The sequence below is a fragment of the Rhinoraja longicauda genome, chromosome 2 (genome assembly GCF_053455715.1).
Source record: "Rhinoraja longicauda isolate Sanriku21f chromosome 2, sRhiLon1.1, whole genome shotgun sequence".
NCBI lineage: Eukaryota > Metazoa > Chordata > Chondrichthyes > Rajiformes > Arhynchobatidae > Rhinoraja > Rhinoraja longicauda.
Window position 1 is genome coordinate 24990991 of NC_135954.1, and position 25009 is coordinate 25015999.

The 25009-nt window shown below is 40.2% G+C and overlaps 1 protein-coding gene across 2 annotated transcripts in view; it reads right to left on the minus strand.

Annotated features, from left to right (window-relative positions):
* Positions 1 to 294: 294 nt before the first annotated feature.
* waca (WW domain containing adaptor with coiled-coil a) overlaps positions 295 to 25009 on the minus strand; it is a 95754-nt gene continuing 71039 nt past the window's right edge. For both annotated transcript variants that reach the window (XM_078415905.1, XM_078415899.1), the window contains 5 exons: positions 22953 to 23101; positions 18824 to 18939; positions 5531 to 5708; positions 2417 to 2544; positions 295 to 1725 (listed from right to left, as the gene is read on the minus strand). In XM_078415905.1, coding sequence (XP_078272031.1) covers positions 1656 to 1725; positions 2417 to 2544; positions 5531 to 5708; positions 18824 to 18939; positions 22953 to 23101 — 641 coding nt within the window. In that variant the 3' untranslated portion in view covers positions 295 to 1655. The remainder of the gene's footprint in view (positions 1726 to 2416; positions 2545 to 5530; positions 5709 to 18823; positions 18940 to 22952; positions 23102 to 25009) is intronic.

Consider the following 25009-nt stretch of genomic DNA (forward strand, 5'->3'; position numbering starts at 1 on the left):
GAACAAGATAAACTAACATCTTAACCTTTATAGAAACGCTTCTCTGAATTCAATTCCTTCTATACCACCTTCAAAACCCTTGTTCAAAACCAAAATAAAGTTAAGTGCTGGCACAAGAGTTATTGACGGTTAAATAAACCTGAAAGACAGTCATATTTGCGAGATAAAAACCGTCTTCGTAAATTATATAATTCAATAGGTTTTTTCATTAATCAAACAGAAATTTTAGAAAATAAAACTGTGTGGTGAACCCCATGTAAACCTGCACATGAAAGAAAAGGGAACATATCCAGTGGTAGCATAGTTTTATTTTTTTTATATACTTTAGGAAACAATATACAAAGGTGAGCTCTACCACCATTTTCCAATGATGGTCACGTGCTCAAATTACACAGATCTAGCGTATTGTGATGGCAAAAGAACAGCAGTCAGCACCTTACTTGCACAGTTAGCTACAACACAAACATCCTTCAAATTAAATGTGTCATTATAGTAATACAGGTAAACCAAGACTTTACACAAGCCAATTACAGGCAAAGAATCCCAAATCCTTGTTGAAGTTCTTGTTTTAGTCACAGAATCACTTACAAAAAGAAAAAAATCTGTCATTCAATTTTGCACAAAATGGTCTCTTCTTGAAAGCCAGGGTTCTATACAAAGAAAAACAAGCATCCAACAAGGATTACTCCCAATCAGGTTTGCCAGAGCAGTTCAGCTTCCTATATGCAGTAGCTGAATAAAAAGAAGGGTACCCAGTGCTTTAAACAAAAGTTTACTTTATTTACATACATCTTCTCATGAATGACCAGCTTTCTCCCACCATCAACAATGTTAGTAATTAACATTGAGCTTGTCACTATTTGTGAGTGGCTTCAGCCGCTTAATAAATACACACATGCCCTGTATCAATCTTTCTCTGCTCCCATTTTTGTTTTAAAACAGGGCACAAATGCAAATACACAGCAATTAGGTAGGCATACAAGAAATCAATCTGTACTGTACCTACTGCAACAATCTGTATTTTATTCATACAACAGCACACAACTATGAACTGCTGTAAGGAGGAATGAAAAGTTGGTGAACCCAAGTGCCTTGGCCACAATGTCTTAAGGAAAAAAATTGTAATTGCCTTGCAATGAAGAAAGCTGCCTGCAGAGCTGTGCCTGACTGGGTCTGTGGAATCTGAAGGTGCTCCATGCTAATTTGTATACTGACCAAACTGTTCCAGTTGTTGCAGCCCGTGATGCACACTGGCTGGTGCCAGCATTCTAAGAAATGCGATTCACTGAATGATGAAAATTACCAAAGCTAGTTTGCAGACAAGTTAACATGTAAAAGGCTAGGTATTTAGCCACCTCAGCATTGATTAGTTCAGATGTCAAAGCTCTGATACACATGGCTTCCCATGGCTTCACTCTACAAAACATATTTACAACGTGAAGAATACATCTACAAGAAATCTACATTTCAAGGGTTTACAAATTAACCACTTTATCTCCCCTGAATCAGAACCCTCCTTGTCCCCCTCCCATTCCACCCTTTTGCCCAGACCCACGGTCCAAAGCCTTCTCAAACGCAGCTCAAATTTTAGTTTAAGATTAGGCAAGCGTTTACAGTCCCTGGCTTCAAACCATGTGCAATTTCTTCACAAGCCCTCACACCATAAAGGAATTTTGATTCTTCAGTTTTTCAAGCTCTTTAATTTGTTGTCTCAAAAACAGTATCCTGTAAAAATGGAAGCAAAGAACTGACAGTTACCAAATTGTCAATGCAATTACGCTGATTAAGTTTACAATCGCAGCCAACCGAAAAGGTTTCATATTCTTCTGAACATACTTGTGTCTCTTGTAAAAAAAAATCACATTCTGATCTCCTTTGAATGCTTGAAATTAATTAATTTTAAATGTTGGGAACATTAATTAATTCATCCAAGTTTGTCTTCATCAGAGTGAAGGCAAATTTGCAGCAGGGAGCATACAAGCTCTGATCTACCACTTTTCTATATTTTGAAATAAGATTTGCCTTCTTCTGGATTCCTATTTGAACAATAGAGGCGTGTTTACTTTGCAAAATGCATATTTACTGACGTGCAGAATCAGACAATTCAGAAGCAAGTTAAAAATGCCCATCAATTCTGTTGATTACAGGAAGTTATTAACAAAAAAATTATGTTTATAAGTATTATGGGTTTTAAGCCAATGCCTTAAATATGGATCTCCATTGAATTTGCAGTTCTGAAAATAATGATTTAGACCTATAATCTATTGCTTCATTTTGGTAATGAAACTACAAATGGGACAGACCAAAAATCATTGATAGCCACTCAAGAAACTGAAATTATCCCAATGGTCTTAAAATCTGTAACACGATGGGCTGAACAGTCTAATCATACGTTGCTTACGTATGTGTTGCTTACCTTTGCTCACGCAAAGTGGCTTGGATTTCACATACTCGGACCAAAGATCTTAAATTTTTGAGCTCAGTACAAATTTCAGATATGTGAATACTTCCCATGTTGTGTGCTTCTTCTCTCAGCCGTGATGCCTAGATATTAAATTATGAAGATAATTAATTAGGTATAAAATATCAGTAATTGACAGAGAACAATATTTACACTTTGATTTTCTAAAATCAATTTAGTGTCAATTTAGGATTTTAATTGTATTGAATTAACACATCAAACATATGTTTAGTGTTGATCTATATTTAGATAAAGGAATTTACAAATAAACACACACAGATAGTATGTGAGACCAGTTATGAGAAATAACTCCTTCAAATCAAACAAAACAGCTGCTGAGGTTCAAATTGGCAGCTCAGCATCATATCTGTGAAGGCAATTGGGGTGGCAATAAATGTTGGCTTTTCAGGCAAACCCCTAAACCAGAGCATGAATCATGCAAGAGAAATATAGGACATACGCATTGAATGGTAGGGACCTGGGGAGTGTTGTCGAACACTGAGGCGTTTCCCAAAAGTGGCAGCTCAGGTGGACAGGGTATGAAGAAGGCTTTTGATACACTGGACTGCATCAGTAAGCACTAAGCATTGAAGTAGGTCTGTTATGCTGCAATTGTACAGAAGTTGGTGAAGCTACACTTTAAGTATTGTGTTGAGTTTTGATTCTAAACGCTAGATGCCATTAAGCTGGACAGACCGAGGTTGGGAAAGATATGACTCTATTCCTTGGAGCTTAGGAAACCAAGGGATGATTTTACAGAGACACATAGATCATGGGGGGCATAAATACAGTGAATGCACACAGTCTTATACAAGTGTTGGGGAATAAAGAAAGAGCGGACATAGGTTCAGGCTGGGAGAGGAAAGATTTAACAGGATCCTGAGAAATAACTGCTTCACACAGAGGGTGGAACCTATATTAACAAGCTGCCAGACAAAGAACAGTACAGCACAAAAACATGCACATTGGCCCACAATGTCTGTGCAGAACATGATGCTAAGCTAAAACTAATTTCATCTTGTAAATTGTCCGTGCTGTGTAGGATAGTGCTGGTGTAGGGGGTGAACGCTGGTTGGTGCAGATTTGGTGGGCCGAAGGGCCTGTTTCTATGCTGTATCTCTAAAGTCTATAGCAAATCTGCCTGCAAATGATCTATACCCCTCTAGTCCATGTGCCTATTTTAAAGTATCATAAACACACAATGATAAATGTCTCTACCACCCCCGTGCAGCACAACCCCTTTCATCTTCAGATATGCCCGATGGTCTTAGACATTTCCAGCCTGGGAAAAAAGTTCTGTTCTATGATTGGTTTCTACAATGCAGGATTCGGTAATGATTTTCCGTATTACACATTCCTATTACAATGAATTAATTCATTATTGTATTTAGAATGCTTTCATTACAATTCAGCAAATCCAGGCTTCATATTATGCCACCATTATATCTACCTTTGGTTTTGAACAAAGCTACAAACCAAGCATTACAGCCTCTAAAGAAAGTATTCCATTCCCTGAAGACACCTTATCTAACAGAACTTCATTTCCTCCTGCAAATGAAATGCACTTACATGCAAAGTCACCTGTGACCTTCACAACAAGACCACTTCCTAATCAGCTCCTCATGTTACCTCTTCAATATTTTTTCTTTCTCCATTATCACTGGATTATTGGGTTTATCACTGCTTCATATTTGCTTAATTATTCAGTTACAGTTTAGAGATACAGCATGGAAATAGGTCTTTTGGCCCACCGACCAGCAACCAACGAAAATCTGACACACTCGGAACAATTTACAGAAGCCAATTAAACTACAAAACTATAAAACCATGTTTAAACCTACAAAACTGTACGTCTTTGGAGTGTGGGAGAAAATCCAGGCAGTCATAGGGAGAGTGTACAAACTTTGTACAGACAGGACCCTTAGTCAGGGTCGAATCGCTGTGCCACCCTAAGCAGTTTTCATCTGCTTTTTAATTAAAATCTTTCTCATGACATTCCACACTGACTCTTTCCTCCAATCATAAATATAATTAATGCTGTTTGGTGTCCAGTTATTTTTCATTCTAAGAAAAGCTTTGGGAATTAGAATTAATTTATGATTTACTTAAACGTGAGCATATAATTTAAAACTTCATCTAAGGAAACCATGTGAAGCAATTTAATGCTATGTCCCAAAGCGTATCCTTTTAAATGAATAAAACTCTACCTCCGCTATATCGACGACTGCATTGGTGCTACCTCTTGTTCACATACAAATCATTGGTATAGATGACAAATAGCAATGGGCTTTGAGACACACCACTAGTCATAGGCCTCCAGTCTGAAAGACAACCTTCCACCGTCACCCTCTGCTTCCTCCATGAAGCCAATTTTCAATCCAGTCCGTTAGCTCCCCTTGGTTCAATTGCAATCTAACCTTCTAGTCAAGCCTATCTCGTGCAACCATCTGTATTCCGAAAGTCCACCTACCATGCCCCACATTACTTAACTTTATTGGTTAGGAAATATAATGATCTACTTAAATATTTTCTTTAAAAAGTTGTATTTTTTCAATGCTCGTGTAGAGGGCAGTAAAGTTGTGTTTTAATGAGGGTAGCACAGCAACTGCAATACATAAGTTGTACTTCAAGTCTTTCCTGACTGTCAATTGAACTCGGTTGAGTTATTGAGTTGTTAGAAATAGTTTGCCGAAAGATATTATATTGCCTGCTCCAAAACAGATGAAGTAGCATTTTACATTTTGTATCTGATTGCAAACATTCTGTATCCCATGTAAGAAAAGAAAATCGCATCAGTGTAAGTCTGGGATGAGAATATAGCTGCCAGTTTGGATTGTCGGTAAAGCAAAACAGAGTTTATTGAATGTATTTGACTGGTCTATTGATTTGTGCTGTTAATTGCGTGTAAAAATATTTTAACTGTACGGAATTTCTGTCTGGGAAATATTCACAACAGAACTCACAGCAAGATCAAACCAAACATAATCCAAAATTCCGAATGTCAGCTTCCTTAAAGTAATCCCAACATTTATTTTGATAATTTCAAAACAAAATCTGATATTCACTTACTTGCTTTTCCGCATGATCAGCAGGCCAACCCTGAACATGTTTAATAAGATTTTCACTGAAATGTGCGACTAGCGTCGGCGTCAATGAACACGAAGAACGTGCAGTTGTTGTTGATGGTACTGAAGTTGCACTGCTGCTTGGGATGTGATTTGAACTTGGTGATGGGCTTCTCTGGTTGCTGCAAAAATATAAGTATATTTCACACCAATGTTAACTTCCAAATGCGTTAAAATAAAAGATTTCCCTTTTGAGTAAAGGATGCTAACTTGCAACTGAACTGAAGAAAAAGTAAAAATTCCGAAAGCAAAAGTTGCGAATTACTTAAAGTAGTTGAAAATCATCTGAAGCTCACTGAATCACAAAGCCGTGCGTTCCTCGATACTTTTTCAAAGGACAAGATAAAGTATCACTTTGTTCTGGTCAATATTTATTCTTCAATCAACCTGCAGAGATGACTTAGTCATTATCACATCACTGAGTGAGCAACTTTGAAAAGCACAAATCTACGGTTGATTTTCTGTTATTACACTTCTTCAAGCAATTCAGGTGATTGCAAAGGAATTTAGGTGTTTATATCATTGCATCTTTTTCCTACTGAACAGCTATGTTACGTAAATTGATACATATTAGCTATCCTGAAGAATATTCAAGCAAAAACCAAAGGTTGGGTAACCCTTTGCACAGTACTTATTTTTACAGACCTCATCAATGAATTAGTTTCAACGGTTCAGTTTGCATCCAAACTTGCCAATTCTGATGAAGGATATCTTTCATCTGAAATATCTTTTTTTCCTCTCTTCAGATGCTGCTTGACCTATTTCTAATATTTTCCATCTTTATATTTTGATTTCAGCAAGTAGATTTTGTTTGCTTTTCAGCTTAAATCAATCAAGCTCTCATGCCTGCCATTCGATCATTGACCTTCCCCTTTGTCCTCGGCATCAATTCTTCCCCCTTCTCTGTAAATTAAAACCTGTTTTGTTTGGAGTCAGGTAACTCAACCTAGGTGTGTCGTTTCCGATCAGATTAGATCGGGTGTATATTTTGCTGCAACAATTGGGTTCACGGCATGCCATGCCAGCCTGGCTCATACCTTATCTAGGTCAATTTGACTTGGTGTCACTTGATGGTAGCTCAGCCCAGGAGCAGACCACTTGACCTGTAATGGAGAGGATGATTTTCAGCTATTAATTTAAGTTTTATTTGCTACCCAAGGCAATGTGTAATACTCAGGCAGGTAAGGGAGGGTGGGGTTCAGCCAGGCAGAGAGCTAATTCTCATGTGCCTGCGAAAAGTATGGGTAGTGGCAGGGGAATGGTTCACCACTTAAGCCAAAAGCAATTGTGTCTACCTTCTCAATATTTAGAGGGAGAAATCTGTGGTATTCGGGCAATGACCGCAAGACAAACAGTTCAATAAATCAGAGACAAACCCACATTTTTCTCTGCAAGGAATAAACGGAATATCTGAATTATTAGCATCATATATAATTTACACATTTCAAAGACCATAGAAGAATATTTGGCTGTGTATTACAAAAGCACACCTTTGATCTTCATCAATCCTTTAATATTTTGGAGTTGATGCGAGTCTGACATGTCCAGGGTTTGATTCTCATTTTGTGAAGCATATTTTGTTTGATAACACTAGAATCTTTCAAATGCCCAAGGACACACAAATCAATTAAATAGAAAGCTTTCTCTTTTCACATTCCCTTCAGGTACACCTGCAATTTCCTGCTCCTGCCCCAAATTGAACATTTTCAGCAACTTTGCTTCCAATCTCTGTACCTGTGCTATCTTTCACATGCTCCGTTTTAAACTTTCTCTTTTTTTCTTCAGTCTCTATTTCTGGGAGCACACTAGCAGCTAATATCTATCATAAATGCACGGAATTCCATAGCTAATCTAATTCTTCTCACCCACTTTCTGTATGGATTTACTCCTGTCTCCTAATCTCCATCGGAATAGGAATACTTTATTGTCACATGTGACTAGGCACAGTGAGATTCTTTGCTTACATACACAATGTCTCCATTGCACCCATTCTCTCAAAAACACCTTCCAAACATTAACACTTCCAGAGAACAGCTAAGTTGTTAAAGCATTTTTAGTTTTTGTGTTGACAATAAGTCCTTTTTTCACTCAACCAATGGTTCTTCCCTGCCACTCGTTAACAAGAGAAGAGTATTTAATTGTCATATCTACCGACAACAGAACAAAGAAATTCTTACTTGCTGCAACTTAACAGAGTAATGTGTTGTGTTCCAGAGCCTGATGGGTACAGGGAAGAAAGTGTTCTTGAACTGGTGGCCACAGCTTTCAGGCTCCAATGCTACTTTGCTCATGTTAGTAACAAAATGATGGTGTGGCCAGAGTTTTTGATGATATTGGCTGCCTTTTGCAGCAGTGCGTACGAAAGATCTCTTTGATAGCGGGGAGGTCAGTGCCTGTGAAGGACTGAGCAACATCTACCACCGTCTGTAGTCTCCAGTGTTCCTGGGTGTTTAAATTGCCAAACCAGGCCTTGATGCAACCGTCAGCATGCTTTCTACCATACACCTGTACAGATTCAATAGAATATTCATCGACATGCCAAATATCCTCAATCTTTTGAGGAAGTAGAGGCACTGATGAGCTTTCTTTACGATTACATGATCAATATGATGCGCCCAGGAAAGATCTTCAAAGATAAAAATGCCCAGAAATCTGAAGTTGTTGGCTCTCTACGGTACCAACCCGTCGATAAGAAGATATGTTCATTCATCCCTAGATTTCTCTTCCCCAAGTCAACAATCAGCTAATTGAGAGCGATTATTGTTCTGGGATCAGAGAATCAGATTATCATTCTCTCCCCTGTGCTCCGACTCATCATTACCCTTTATTCGCCCAATAACGGTGGCATTGTCATCAAATTTAAAGATGGTGCTGGGGCTGTGTCTGGCTACATAGTCTTGAGCATAGAGAGAGCAGAGTCGGGGGCTGAGCACAGTGTCTGGAGGTGCTCCTGTGTTGATAATAGAGAAGGAAGTATTGTTGCCTGCATATACTGATTGTAGTCTGCAGAGCAGTACTTGTTCTTATTGTCCAAGTCGCCCAGTGAAGAGGAGAAGAGCTTGATAGATCACATCCCCCGCTGATGTGTAGTGACAGTAAGTGAATTGTTGTGGGCCCAGGTCCTGATGATCCTCTCCTTACAAAAAAAAATTGAAATGAGTTCTCCTGTTTTCATCTTTCACAGCATTAGCCTCAGACTCCTCCCAGAACATGCAATGTGATTCCACCACAAAACAGCTTATTCCCTTTCAGCATTCTGAATTAAGTAACCTCTCCAGCACACCAGAATCCATCCGAAAACACTACAATTTTCCACATTGTAATCCCTGTCCTCTTACTTTCTTCCTTCACACTATCAGGTTCCAAAAAGATTCTGTCCAACGAAACCAGCTAGGTACATACTTTGTTCATTTAGTACACTGCATCTGTTGTTTACAAAGTAATTTCCTCTTCTCTGGGGAGAACACATACAGACTGGTTTGTGTGCCGATATTACAAACTATGTAATCACATATGCCTATTTTATACCAGTCTACACTTTACTTAGCTAATGGGGCAAAGGTGAAGTGCGTACTCAAAATTATGGGTGATTTTGAGATTTTTTGTTAATGTCCTCTAGCAGCCTAGCTGCAGGTTACATATTTACTATAAAGCGCAGAATAATGAGGCGAGAAAAAGATTTTTTTTCACATTGTGAAGATATAGTCCAAATCTTTCAAAGTCTGGAAGTATAAATAAACAACACCTGTGATAAACGGTAAATGAACTTGAAGAGGATTAATTTGGTGAACCGTCTGAATAAGGCCTGGATTTATGACATAGTGCAGAGTTCTTTCAGAGCACTGAGCACAATGGAATCACCTCCTAGACCATATGATTTTATGATTCTTGACACCAGTGACAGCATTTATTTGTGCTGGACATTGGTATTGCTGCCGAGATGCAATCGGAGAGAAAAATAAAATAAAGTTGCAATAATTTGTAGCAGCAGCTTTTGAAAGCCAGGCTAGTCAGCCCATTTTCAATTTAAATTTTATATTTCCATTCCTCTGTTGATCACTCAAGAGAATCATAGATTTAAAAGCAGGCTTGAACTGTGCTTGGAAATGCTGGTATTTAATTTTGATCTAGTTGGTTTTGCTGATGAACTTCACAGAGTCCAGTAGTATAGCTCGATCTTACCAGATTCATCAGGATTTACTTGAGACAGCACCGAATTGATTTCAGGGGGATTGTAGGGCTGTAGATATGAAACAAATGGGAAAGTTCCTTCAGCTATTCCAATTTACTCTGCCGATGACTGCGTAGCCAGACACAACCCCAATACCATCTTTAAATTCACTGACGATATAATGTGTGTTGGATGAATGACGGATAATAACGAGTCATTGTATAGGAGGGATATTGATAATCTGGTTGAGCGATGACAGAACAATAATCTTGCTCTTAACCTTAGCAAGTTCAAGAAGCTGTTTGCCGACTTCAGTATGGGAAAGCCGAGGATCCATGAATCTGCCTTTATCAGCGGAACAGAAGTGGAGAGAGGCAACAGCTTCAAGCTCCTGGCAGTAAACAGGGCCCAGCAAAATGATGCAAGCACAAAGAAATCTCCTTAATGCCTCCACTTCCACAGAAAATCAAGATGATTTGGCACAACAATGGATATTTTATCAAACTTCTACAGGTGTACAGTACAGGGCATACAATCTAGTACAGTAACTCAAACACCCAAGAAAGAGGTTACAAATTGTGGACATTGTTGGTCCATCACACTATTGATGCGCCACTATCGAAATAGTCTACAAGAACTATTGCCTCAAGGTATTGCCTTCAAGAACAGCTTCTTCCCATTAATCATCTGGCTCTGGACAACCCAACGTCAGTAATGAACTACTATGAACTTTTTAAGGTTGCATTACAAACTCTGGCTTGCACTATTATGACCTGGTTATCTGGTATAATTGACAATTTGTTTATTTGTTTATTTATTTGTTGTTTTTTTTTTTGCAATAAAGTGCTTGCGGAGCTGAAGCAAGTATGTAATTCGTTGTTCCTGGTTTGTATGACAATTAAACACTTGATCTGATTCTCTCTTAACATCACAAAGTGAGAAGTTCGAAGATCATGAGTCAGTAATTGTGTTCCAAAGCAAATATTGGGTGCAAACAATTATTAGCTTTATTCATTCAGAACCACTTTACAACTGCAAGTTTTACACTCAGTCGGAATATGAAAATATACAGTGGAAGTGCAATATATGGCCAGGACTTCAGTATAATAGTAAATTTCAGAAAAGTCAATGCACCTTCCCACTCTTCCTCAATGTTTGGAACAGAAACTATCCTCTAGCATTTAGTTTGTGTCCATGTTGACATCAAGGATAAAATTAAAGAAGTGAGGCATCGCCATAGCCAAGATAAATGTCAGGCATTAGATTGCTGGTCTAGAAAAACTGTTTGCGTGATTTACAATCGTTTATTTCACTTGCCTTATGATTGAGGAGACCCAATCTTGCAAACTGCTGCACCATTTGAGTAATCTTTCAATGTCAAGAAAGAGCAAGTCTAGTTTTAACAAGTGAACCTATCCAATGAGTACTTGTACACATACTTTCAGCGCAACAGTGAACTCCCAAAACAAAAATATAACAGGACATTCACCACATGGACTGCAATGGTTCAAGACAGATGGCTGACTGTCACCTTTTCAAGAGCAATTACAGGTGAATGGTATGGTTTAAATATTACAGCCAATCGATGAGAGACCAATGTGAGATGATCCCAAGAACTGTTTTGTTTACTTCAGTGGGAGCAAATCAAAGTACATAATTTTTTTTGGCAGTAAATAAACTGAAATAATAAGTATATTAATAAGGTACGGGGTGAGCCTTTTAAACAATTCCTTTTTATTTTTATTTTGAACAACACCGTTGGAAAAGATTGAGCTTCTGATACCAAGTTTCTTGCTAAATTGTGTAAATGAGTAAATGCAAACAAAAACATTTGAAAGGATGTATTTCGTAATGTATTATCAAAATTATGGACACAAACTAGAGACGCAAGTTCCAAATAATCTATAATCTTAGCGAAGATTAAATAACACTGGCAGTAGAATCCCATCAATAACAGTGGTAAAGCTATCGATTGGAGTTGTCAAAAGCCATTTGCTATGCTTGCTTTCATAGGTCGCAGCATTGAGTATAACTGTCACAAAGTCATGATGCAGCTTTATAGGACTTTGGTTCGGGTGCATTTGGAGTATTGTGTGTGGTCCTGTTCACCCCATTACAGGACGGATGTGGAGGCTTTGGAAGGATTTACCAGAATGATACCTGGATTAGGGGATATTAGCCACAGAGAGAGTCTGTACAGACTTGGATTGTTTTCTCTGGAATACAGGAGGTTGCGGAGAGATTCGATAGAAGTATATAAAATTATGAGGCATAGATAGGATAGACAGTCAGAAACTTTTTCCCAGGATGGGAAAATCAATAAAAAGAGGACATAGGTTTATGGTTTAAAGAAGATGTGCAGAGGTAAGGTTTTGTTTTATCACAGAGGGTGATGAATGCCTGGAATGTGCTGCCAGGAGTGCTGATTGAAGTAGGGGCATTTAAAAGACTTTTGAATGAGCAAATGGATATGCAAGAAATGGTGGAATCTGGGTAATGTGCAGGGAAATAAGTGATGGTCTTGACATCATGTTCAGAACAGACATTGTGGGCTGATGTGCCTGCTTTTGTGCTTTACTGCTCTATGTACCAGGGATAAAAACTATCCATCCAAAGTGAGTTGTACGATGTTCAAACCATTGCTGTGGTGGAAAATCCTAAGTGAATAAACAAGTACAGGCTCTGAAGAAGAGTGGTTAAAGAGCGATTAGATAACAATCATTTTTTTCTAGTTGAGAGTCCGAGTTCGAAAACAAAGAAACAAGCCCACTGACCAAATAGTTCACGATAACCAAATTGATTACTCGAGTTAATCCCATTTGTCTGCTTTTGGTCCATACCCCTCTAATCCTTTCCAATCAAAACCTATCTAAATGCTTTCTAATTGAAGCATCTAAAAACAATAACCGTGGAAAAATTAATATTGTCTGTGGGAATTTACATAATAAAAGGAGGCCAGCATTCATTTTTTTCAAAGCAGTGTTTGATTATTCTGAATGAATTTTTTTGGATGAGATAACAGAGGAGGCCAATGAAGGGATGCAATACAGGCTATGTGCCTGTATTTTAAGAATGTGTTTAATCAAATCCCACACAAAAGTTTGGTTACAAAGTTGAGGTGCATTTAATTAATCAGCATGGAAAGGAATTGTCTTAAAAGTAGATGCGAGTACCTTTTCTTCAGACTGGAGAATGATAAAATAGTGGGTACCCAAGAGTTAGGGCTGTGATTTCCTTCTGTGCTAAAGCAACAACCAAAGAAGTTGTACCTATTTCCTTTGAATATAGAGGAATAAGAGGTGATCTTATTGTAACATACAATATCCTAAGGGGACATAACAGGATAACTGCTGAGATGTTTCCACTCTTGGGAAAATCTTGCATGAGGGGGATATAATTACAAGGGACTAGTCTTTTAAAAAAATAGTGCTTCAGGGTTTTCTTTAAGCAAACAATGGTGGATCTCTGTAATTCTTTACACATTGACTGTGAAGACCTCGTGCAGATCAGCCAAGATAATACTGAAAAGCAGGAAAAGGTTGAAGGATGAATTACTGCTCTCCTGCTTCTAGTTCCTTGTGTGTTCATATTGTTGAATAATTTCAATGATTGAATCTTATTGTCATCTACAATTCCAGTGACTGATTCTTCCAAGTCACATTTGTGTCTTGTTTCCCAGACATCTTTGGTGTCATCCAAAGAATAAGACCAGTTAAACCTGCCAGCAGACTAACCAAGCATCGGCTAGCAAGTTAATGACAAGTACAACAGTGGTCAGGTGAATAGCAGGTTGATTTTTGCCTCTTTTATTCCAGATATTATCAATTATTTTCCCTTTATTTCCTATTGTAGTCTTTGGTTGTACAGGGCCTTGGTGAGACCGCACCTGGAGTATTGTGTACAGTTTTGGTCTCCTAATCTGAGGAAAGACATTCTAGCCTTAGAGGGAGTACAGAGAAGGTTCACCAGATTGATCACTGGGATGGCAGGACTTTCATATGAAGAAAGACTGGATAGACTAGGCTTATACTCGCTGGAATTTAGAAGACTGAGGGGGGATCTTATTGAAACATATAAAATCCTTAAGGGGTTGGAGAGGCTAGATGCGGGAAGATTGTTCCCGATGTTGGGGAAGTCCAGAACCAGGGGTCACAGCTTAAGGACAAGGGGGGTCTTTTAGGACCGAGATGAGAACACATTTCTTCACACTGAGAGTGGTGAGTCTGTGGAATTCTCTGCCACAGAAGGTAGTTGAGGCCAGTTCATTGGCTATATTTAAGAGGGAGTTAGATGTGGCCCTTGTGGCTAAAGGGATCAGGGGGTATGGAGAGAAGGCAGGTACAGGTTACTGAGCTGGATGATCAGCCATGATCATATTGAATGGCGGTGCAGGCTCGAAGGGCCGAATGGCCTACTCCTGCACCTATTTTCTATGTTTCTACGACTAAAAAAGATACAAAGTGCTGGAGTATCTCAGCAGGTTAGGCAGCATCTCTGGAGAAGATGGAGAGGTCAGCACCCTTCCTTGGTATGACCAGTCAGATTGAATGGAAGCGTGGAGTGAATTCTTTCCCCACTTCGCTCCAGCTAAATTTGAGTGCCTGTGCTCTTTAAAACGAACTAAGGAAAAGGATTTGAGATTATAGAACATAATTTGAAGATGCCACATAACTAAAACATTGTAAACAAAGATGATTTTATGGATGTCAGAAACAAATGTGAAAAGGACAGATGAAATTTAACACAAAATTACAAATTTTGGAAGAACAGAGAAATAATTAATAAGGAGAAAAAACTACAGATGGCACATGCCGATGGATTTGGGAACTTGTAAATCTTTAAAGGTGAGAAGAAAAAAAGGACACTGATTCCTTAGTTTAGAGATTCCAACTGGAATATTGTGGTCAATTTACTTAAGTCTGACACCATACTTTAAGAATGTCTTAGACAATAGACAATAGGTGCAGGCCCCTCGAGCCAGCACCGCCATTCAATGTGATCATGGCTGATCATTCTCAATCAGTACCCCCTTCCTGCCTTCTCCCTATACCCCGATTCCGCTGTCATTAAGAGCTCTATCTAGCTCTCCCTTGAATGCATTCAGAGAATTGGCCTCCACAACCTTCTGAGGCAGAGAATTCCACAGATTCACAACTCTCTGACTGAAAAAGTTTTTCCTCATCTCCGTTCTAAATGGCCTACCCCTTATTTTTAAACTGTGGCCCCTGGTTCTGGACTCCACCAACGTTGGGAACATGTTTCCTGCCTCTAACGTGTCCAACCCCTCAATAATCTTATGTTTCGATAAGATCCCCTCTCATCCTTCTAAATGCCAGTGTATACAAGCCTAGTCGCTCCAGTCTTTCAACATATGACAGTCCCACCATTCCGGGAATTAACCTTGTAAACCTAAGCTGCATGCCCTCAATAGCAAGAATATACTTCCTCAAATTTGGAGACCAAAACTGCACACTGTACTCCAGGTGCGGTCTCACTAGGGCCCTGTACAACTGCAGAAGGACCTCTTTGCTCCTATACTCAACTCCTCTTGTTATGAAGGCCAACATTCCATTGGCTTTCTTCACTGCCTGCTGTACCTGCATGCTTCCTTTCAGTGACTGATGCACTAGAACACCCACATCTCGTTGTACGTCCCCTTTTGCTAACTTGACACCATTCAGATAATACTCTGCCTTCCTATTCTTACCACCAAAGTCGATAACCTCACACTTATCCACATTAAACTGCACCTGCCATGCATCCACCCACTCACACAACCTGTCCAATTCACCCTGCAACCTCATAGCATCTTCCTCGCAGTTCACACTACCACCCAGCTTTGTATCATCTGCAAATTTGCTAATGGTACTTTTAATCCCTTCATCCAAGTCATTAATGTATATTGTAAATAGCTGCGGTCCCAGCATCGAGCATTGCGGTACCCCACTAGTTACTGCCTGCCATTCCTGAAAGGGACCCATTTATCCCAACTCTTTGCTTTCTGTCTGTCAACCAATTTTCTATCCATGTCAGTACCCAACCTCCAATACCATGTGCTCTAATTTTGCCCACTAAACTCCTATGTGGAACCTTGTCGAAGGCTTTCTGAAAGTCGAGGTACACCACATCCACCGGCTCTCCCTTCAATTTTCCTAGTTACATCCTCAAAGAATTCCAGAAGATTAGTCAAGCATGATTTCCCCTTCGTAAATCAATGCTGACTCGGAACGATCCTGTTACTACTACCCAAATGCTGCGCAATTTCGTCTTTTATAATTAACTCCAGCATCTTCCCCACCACTGATGTAAGACTAACTGGTCTATAATTTCCCGTTTTCTCTCTCCCTCCTTTCTTAAAAAGTGGGACAACATTAGCTACCCTCCAATCCACAGGAACTGATCCTGAACCTATAGAACATTGGAAAATGGTCACCAATGCATCCACAATTTCTAGAGCCACCTCCTTAAGTACCCTGGGATGCAGATCATCAGGCCATGGGGATTTATCAGCCTTCAGTCCCATCAGTCTACCAAACACCATTTCCTGCCTAATGTGGACTTCCTTCAGTTCCTCCGTCACCCTAGGATCTCTTGCCACGAGAACATCTGGGAGATTGCTTGTACCTTCCTTAGTGAAGACAGATCCAAAGTACCGGTTCAACTCGTCTGCCATTTCCTTGTTCCCCATAATAAATTTCTCCTGCTTCTGTCTTCAATGGACCCACATTTGCCTTGGCTATTTTTTCCTCTTTACATACCTAAAAACACTTTTACTATATATTATTGGCTAGTTTACCCTCGTACCTCATCTTTTCTCCCCGTATTGCCTTTTTAGTTATCTTCTGTTGCTCTTTAAAAGAGTCCCAATCCTCTGGCTTCCCACTCTTCTTTGCTTTGTTGTACTTCTTCTCTTTTATTTTTATGCTGTCCTTAACTTCCCTTGTCAGCCACGGGTGCCTCTTACTCCCCTTAGAATCTTTCCTCCTCTTTGGGATAAATTGATCCTGCAACTTCTGCATTATTCCCAGGAATACCTGCCATTGCTGTTCCAGCGTCTTCCCTGCTAGGGCCTCCTTCCAGTCAATTTTGGCCAGCTCCTGCCTCATGCCTCTGTAATCCCCTTTGCTATACTGTAATACTGACACTTCCGATTTTCCCTTCTCCCTCTCAATTGGTAGAGTAAAACTTACCATATTGTGATCACTGCCTCCTAATGGCTCTTTTACCTCGAGTCCCCTTATCAGATCAGGTTCATTACACAACACTAAATCCAGAATTGCCATCTCCCTGGTAGGCTCCAGTACAAACTGTTCTAAGAACTCGGAGGCACTCCACAAACTCTCTTTCCTGGGGTCCATTACCAACCTGATTTTCCCAGTCTACCTGCATGTTGAAATCTCCCATAACCACTGTAGCATTACATTTGCAGCATGCCAATTTTAGCTCCTGATTCAACTTGCACCCTATGTCGAGGCGACTGTTTGAGGGCCTGTAGATAACTCCCATTAGGATCTTTTTACCCTTACAATTCCTCATTTCTATCCATACTGATTCTACATCTCCTGATTCTATGTCACCCCTTACAAGGGAGTGAATATCATTCCTCACCAACAGAGCGACCCCACCCCCACTGTCCACCTGTCTGTCTTTTCTATATGTTGTGTACCCCTGAATATTCAGTTCCCAGCCCTGGTCCTCTTGTAGCCATGTCTCAGCGATTCCCACAACATCATACTTGCCAATGTCTAACTGAGGCTCAAGCTCATCCACTTTACTTTTTATACTTGGCTCATTTAAATACAACACTTTAATTTCGGTATTCACCTTCACTCTCACACCAGTCACAATTGGCCCTGACCTTACTCTCTTATCCCTTCTAGAACTTCCCTTCCCATTTATTTGAGAGTCCTTTGCATTTTCTCCGGTATTCGCTTCCGCTTTAACTCCATCTTCATATTCCCAATTTGTCAACCCCTCCCTCCTACTACTTAGTTTAAAGCCACACGTGTAGCACTAGCAAACCTGCCTGCCAGAATGTTGGTAACCCTGCTGTTAAGGTGCAACCCGTCCCTCTTGTACATGTCACCCCTACCCCAGGAGATATTCCAATGAATTGGCAATGAAGATAGAAATAATTTACAAGTACAGCACTGGAGATGTGGGACTTCAGTATGGAAAAACAAAAGATAGGAGTGTCCTCGAAAGGCAAAGATCAAAGCGAATTATGATAGATGTGTTCAAAATAATGAACTTTAAAAATCATAAAAGGGTTTTAATGGGTAGAATTACAGATAAAATGCTTCACTCTTCACTCGCACAAACAAGATGGACGCCGTTAGTGGAGCTGCCCGCCCGCAATCAGGGGCTCCCCTCTCCTCTCCCCTCGCTTCTCTCTCCGGTCTCCCCCACAACCGCCGCGAGTAATCCCAGCTCGGATAGGCCACAGCCGCCGCGCTGCTCGTCTCCAGTAGTCCGCCGCTCCGGGAGAGTAAGAGTGGGGAGGACGGGAAGGGTGCGAGGAGGAGTGAATGGGTGTGGGAGGGAGAGTGGGACTGGGCAGGGGGACAGCGGGGGTGGGGAGTGGTTGGGAGTGGGGGAAAAGGGGGTGGTGGGGAAGAGGGGGGTGGGGGACAGTAAGAGTGGGGCTGGGGGAGGAGAGAATGGGGGGGGTGAGGGGAAGAGATAGTGGGGGAGGGGGAGAGAGTGAGAGTGGCGGTGGGGGAGGAGAGAGTGGGGAAAAGGGGGGTCGTGGGGAAAGGGGAGGTGGGGACAGTTAAAGTGGGGGTGGGGGAGGAGAGAGTGGCCTCAGTCACACCCTCTCCCCTTCCCTGCCCCCCCCTCTACAAGGAATGGGCCAGTATTTACTAAATACTTGGTCCAGTATTTACTAAAAGCAAGCAGATATGAACAGAAGGGTGAAAAAAATCATTCTGGCTGCTCTACTCTCATGACATTTGGAGAACAAAGATTATATTTACTCAGGTCCTGCACATGTTGCAAAAACTTAAGTAAACATCCAAGTCTCAATAAATTTTACCCTCAGCCATCCAGATCAGATATCCTTACCTTGACCGTTGAACATGGCGAGGGGATTCAGGCTCATGCCCATGTTTGTCAGCAGTTGGAGTTTGCTGAGATACTTGCTGTTGTGCTGGTCCTTGTTTCACAACTGAAGCACTAGACTGAACAAAGGCAAACACAAACTTTCACCTTGGTATAAATACAACGCAAAATAATCTAATATACCCTCAAATGATTGTAATGCTCTTTACAGATAACAACAGTGCATACGATTGGCAGAACCTGGTGCATGAATGAATAGATAAAAATGCACAATGCATTTTATGGAATGTGTTATGGATACAATCCTTCTGCAAAAAAGCCCACCAAATCCACTGGAAAGTTAAGTAAAGCTCTCTTAATATCTCCAGTGTTTAAGTTCTACTTAGACTGGTCAAATCCACCAATCAGGAAAGTTGTTTGCATAACTGACGTTTTGTTCTGAGCTGATACAGGAAGAGATTCCCAAAAGGATTGTGATAAAGATAGAAAGATGTGCTCAAAGTTTCCTTGAAAAAAACAACATTCCTGCTGACGTTTGAGAGTTCCTGGCTCATGACCCTCTAAGTATCCAAGAAACATTTGAGATGGTATTGAGAACGGCAAAGTGGCACAGCTGTGGAGTTGCTGCCTTACAGTGCCAGAGACTTGGGGTCGATCCTAACCACAGGTGCTGTTTGTATGGAGTTTGTACGTTCTCCCTATGACCTGCGTGTGTTTTCGGGTGCTCCGGTTTCCTTCCACACTACAAAGATGTACAGGTTTGTAGGTTAATTGGATTGGTCAAATTGTAAATTTCCCTAGTGTGCGTAGGATTGTATTCGTGTGTGGGGATCATTGGTCAGTGCGGACTCGGTGGGCCGAATGCCTGCTTCCGTGCTGTATCTCTAAACATGCATTGAATGCACAAGAAATCCCGAAAATACCGCAAAATTGCCAGAAGGATGACACCAATTCACAAACTACCCATCCACCAATCCTTCAGAGTCTGAAGAAGGGTACCAAGCCAAAACATTGTCGGTTCATTCCCTCCACAGATGCTCACTAACTGGCTAAGTTCCTCCTGCACTTTATGTTTTGTTGTAGTAGCAAGTCATCCCTGGATCCCAAGAACTGTCTGATAAGAAGAAACAATTTGACATGTTCTCTTCCTGGCGTCCACAAACTTAGAGGCTTTGATATTTGTTGATATCAAATGTTCCCAGGTGACCAACGCAGTTCAGTTACATGGTTTTTCTATAATTCCCACATTTTTTCTCTAGTACATCTCTTCAATTGTATTTTGAGCATTTTTTTTACATTTTAATTTGGATATGTCTCATTTGAGGATACATTATCCTCCAAAATGCATATTAATTATTGAGACTAAAGAGAGATAGAAAAAACAATAAAATAAATAAATAAAAAATTGCAATAGTCAAATTGCATGCATTGTCCAATTGTCATTCCATCAATGAAAAAAAGCCCATCATTTTAATATTCATTGCTGAGGACTAGAAAATATACATCTCTGATGACATATTTATGACAAAGATTCTACTTTTTAAAATCTGTATATGATGAAGAAAGAAGTTTTAAATTGGGAATTTCAGCCCTAAGGACTTAACATGCATGGACCATATCTTAAAAAGGGGAAATAATATTGAGTGAAATGACTGAATTAAGTGGAGGACTAATTATTGAGTGATAGAGTGTTGGATAGAGCTCTGGGGGCAAGTGGAATCAAGGGATATGGGGGGAAGTTGGGCACAGGTTACTGATTAAACAATAGACAATAGGTGCAGGATTAGGCCATTCGGCCCTTTGAGCCAGCACCGCCAATCAATGTGATCATGGCTGATCATGCACAATCAGTACCCCGTTCCTGCCTTCTCCCCATATCCCCTGCCTCTGCTATCTTTAAGAGCTCTATCTTGAAAGCATCCAGAGAATTGGCCTCCACTGCCTTTTGAGGCAGAGAATTCCACAGATCTACAACTCTCTGACTGAAAAAGTTTTTCCTCATCTCCGTTCTAAATGGCCTACCCCTTATCCTTAAATTGTGGCCCCTGGTTCTGGACTTCCCCAACATTGGGAACATGTTTCCTGCGTCTAATGTGTCCAATCCCTTAATAATCTTATATGTTTCAATAAGATTGTGGATGATCAGCCATGTCACAATGAATGGCGGTACTGGTTCATAGGGCCGAATGGCCTCCCACTGCATCTATTTTCTATGTTTCTAAACACAAGTGCGTTTGAAAAAGTGCATTAAGGGGAAGTGATAAAGCAATTATCAGAGCAGATTTCTGAAAGAGATTAGTCCAACTAGATGCCCATCGCAGTTTCTTAACCACCAGTCTCTGATATCAATATTAAGGCACAAAGGTTGAATAAAAAAACAGACCTTTCATTAATACTGGAATTTTACATCTTGTCAGCCTCATTTTCACACGAATGGCAAAATACACACAGTTTTATCTATTATAAAATAGCCCAGATGTACTTTTGCAACAGCAATAACATTTCCAATAGTAAATTTTATAAAATGTGAAATTGAATGCGTAAGTTTCATAAACAATATGGCACAGCAGTAGACTTGCTGCCTTACAGCGAATGCAGCGCCAGAGACCCAGCTTCGATCCCGACTACGGGTGCTGTCCGTACGGAGTTTGTACATTCTCCCCATGGCCTGCATGGGTTTTCTCCGAGATCTTCGGTCTCCTCCCACACTCCAAAGACGTACAGGGATGTAGGTTAATTGGCTTGGTAAACGTAAAAATTGTCCCTAGTGGGTGTAGGATAGTGTTAATGTGCGGGGATCGCTGGTCAGTGCGGACCCGGTGGGCCAAAAGGGCCTGTTTCCTCGCTGTATCTCTAAACTAAAATTAATCACCAGGAACACAGATCAAATTCAAAATAAATTCTTAACCCCTTCAACTTCAATGAAATTGTGCTGCTCATACAGAAAATTAAAAAAATTATACATTTATACTTAGAGTTGTGGAAATAGGCTATTTAGTCAAACATCCATGCCAACCAAGATGTTTATCTGAGCTAGTCCCATCTGCCTGTTATATCCCTTGAAACCTTTCTGCCCACAAACCTGTTCAAATGTTGTTTAAATGTTAATGTACCAGCCACCAGAGCTTAGGAGCTGCCTTGCTCGTTCCATATACCCATCACTACCTGTTTGGTAAAGGTCATCTCATTTTTAAAATCTTCCCCCATCCCCCACCTTAAATTTATGCCCGCAAGTTTTAGACTCCCCTATTCTAGGAAGGAGTCTATAACATTCCACCTTATCTGTGCCCCTCATAATTATATACATCGTTGAGTTCACCCTTTAGCCTTCTACGCTCCAGGGAAAAAAGCCACAGCCTCTCCATTACAAGCAGACTACCATGTTGGAACTTAAGAGCCCTGCTAAAATCCAAACAAGATATCTATCACCTTGCACTCATCAATCCTCTTAGTCATCTCTTCAAAAGGCTCAAAGAAATTTGAGGCGCCTGATTTCCCCACGGACAAAGCCATGATGACTATCCCTTTATGCAGGAAATATGTTCCTAATGTTGGGGGAGTCCAGAACCAGGGGCCACAGTTTAAGAATAAGGGGTAGGCCATTTAGAACGGAGATGAGGAAAAACTTTTTCACTCAGAGTTGTAAATCTGTGGAATTCACTGTCTTAGAAGGCCGTGGAGGCAAATTCTCTGGATGCTTTCAAGAGAGAGCTAGATAGAGCTCTTAATGATAGCGGAGTCAGAGGGTATAGGGAGAAGGCAGGAATGGGGTACTGATTGTGAATGATCAGCCATGATCACATTGAATGGCGATGCTGGCTCGAAGGGCCGAATGACCTACTCCTGCACCTATTGTCCATCTATTGTCTATCAGTCCTTGAATTTCCAAAAGTCACCATCCAGTCTTCTGGTAACTCTCCTCTGGCAAATATCTCTGCCATCCCTACTATTTCCACCCTAGCTTCCCACTATGGCCTCGATTTGCAATTCAAGTTAACTACAATTTAAAAGTTGACAGGGCTACAAAAACATGACAGCTTATATTTGACTTCAGCAACATATTATAAAACTACAATTAAAAGAAAGCCAAATATTCAGCAATTAAAATCAGACAAAAAGTGGCATTACATACCTTTGGCTGAGACGTTACTGGAGGCGTACTCATCAGCGGTTTAAGAGGAGCTGGATTAGTCTGCGGTGTACTAATCCGAGGGGACACATACGACCTTGGGGATGATGCATCTGATGCCAATGACATTGGAGACTGATTAGACTGAGGGGCTGCATTTAGAAAAAAAATCCATTTAAAATAATTTATCTGCCTAAATCTACTTTTTATCCAAAGGTTCTATTAAAGAAATAATAGGATATTAACTCTTTTGTAATACACTTAATCAAAGCTGTTCAAACTACAAAGTTTCTGTGAGTGCAGTTCCCTCAGCAGAAAAATTAAGCCCTATAGTTCAAAAAATCTTTAAAATAAAAATCTCAATATATTTAACTGCAATACATAAAATTGGTAATGATACCTGTCAGCATACCTTCGCTCACACATTTAAAGTAATCAGTGTAATTTTGAATGGCTGTCTATTTAGTTTGTTTTTCAGAAAGTGCTGACATGGAAGATGAGCAGACGCTATAAATTGAAAGTGTTTGTAAGTGCTGAGACTGAAGGATAGTAGTTTGAGATTCAACGGCAAGATATCTCAGAATTCATAATAAAACTTAATTTCAAATAAAAAGAAAATTAAAGAAAAACAAGGAAAACAAATTTCATAGCAATTTCTTTTCTTTGGAATAATACAACCTTTCTTTTCCCACTAAAAGGAGAACAAATGTAAAAGGGAATTTATTCACAAAATGCTGGAGTAACTCAGCAGGTGAGGCAGCATCTCAGGAGAGAAGGAATGGGTGACGTTTCGGGTCGATACCCTTCTTCAGACTGATGTCAGGGGGCGGGACAAAGGAAGGATGTTGGTGGAGACAGGAAGATAGAGGGAGATCTGGGAAGGGGGAGGGGAAGAGAGGGACAGAGGAACTATCTAAAGTTGGAGAAGTCGATGTTCATACCACTGGGCTGCAAGCTGCCCTGGCGAAATATGAGGTGCTGTTTGTATGGACTCTGGTTTCTGCCGAGGGCAGCCCGAGAGCAAGTGGCTTATCTGTTCCCATGGTTACAGGAATAGAACCACAAGAACAAAAGGCTGAACATTTTAGCAATTAACATGATTTATAATAATTCATTCCAAAGTTAAAGAGGGATAACAAAGAATTAGTGAGAAAGGGTGATAGATGCGCGACATTGACGTGGTGGGCCGAAGAGCCCATTTCCATGCTGCATCTTTCTTTCAATTCTTTAGTGTAAAATTTTAGAGTATCCGTAAAATTAATAATTGCTCAGCATGCCCTGGACCATTAACCTTCAAACAAGCCAACTATTTGTTTCCAAAAAAGCCCATTTACTTTGACGTTTTCCTGTAGATAGTCATACTGTGCAACACAGATGTCAGAACTGTAGTTTGTCTTATGAATTCATATGAACCTATTCTAATATTTATAATGTGTAATTCAAACGATGAAAAGGGTCAAGTGATGGAGTAGAGTTGCAAAAAACCGCAGATGCTGTAATCTTGTGTGGAACACAAAATGTTAGACTAACAGTATGTCAGGCAGCGTCTGTGGAGGGAATAGATAGGCAACATTTTGGGATACTACATTAGACTGATTCATCTTAACAAGGGTCCTGACCCGAAATGTCACCTATCTGTTCCCTCCACAAATATTGTCTGAAGTGATGGGGTAGGACAAGAATTGAGGACTGTTGCATTTATAAGAAATCATATCTAGCTCATCACAGTTCCATCGTGTTACCAAAACGTGTGATGGTTTGGCATGATCAAAGCAGCCAAAAACACACATGGACGTTGCTCAGGGATAGGAAGGGTACACGTACCATATGCAGGCAAATAGGATTTGATCAAATTTCCAGCATGGTCAGTGCAGATATGGTGGGCTAAAATATTATTCTATGTTCTATATAAAACCTATTATATGATATGTACGCTCATGACATTTTGTTTCATTACACTACCACCAGAGGGAGCTCTAAACTTAAACTGGCATATGCAAACTGAACACTGGCTTCAACCATGCCATATTCTTGAGAATTCTCACCTTGCAACCAATTTA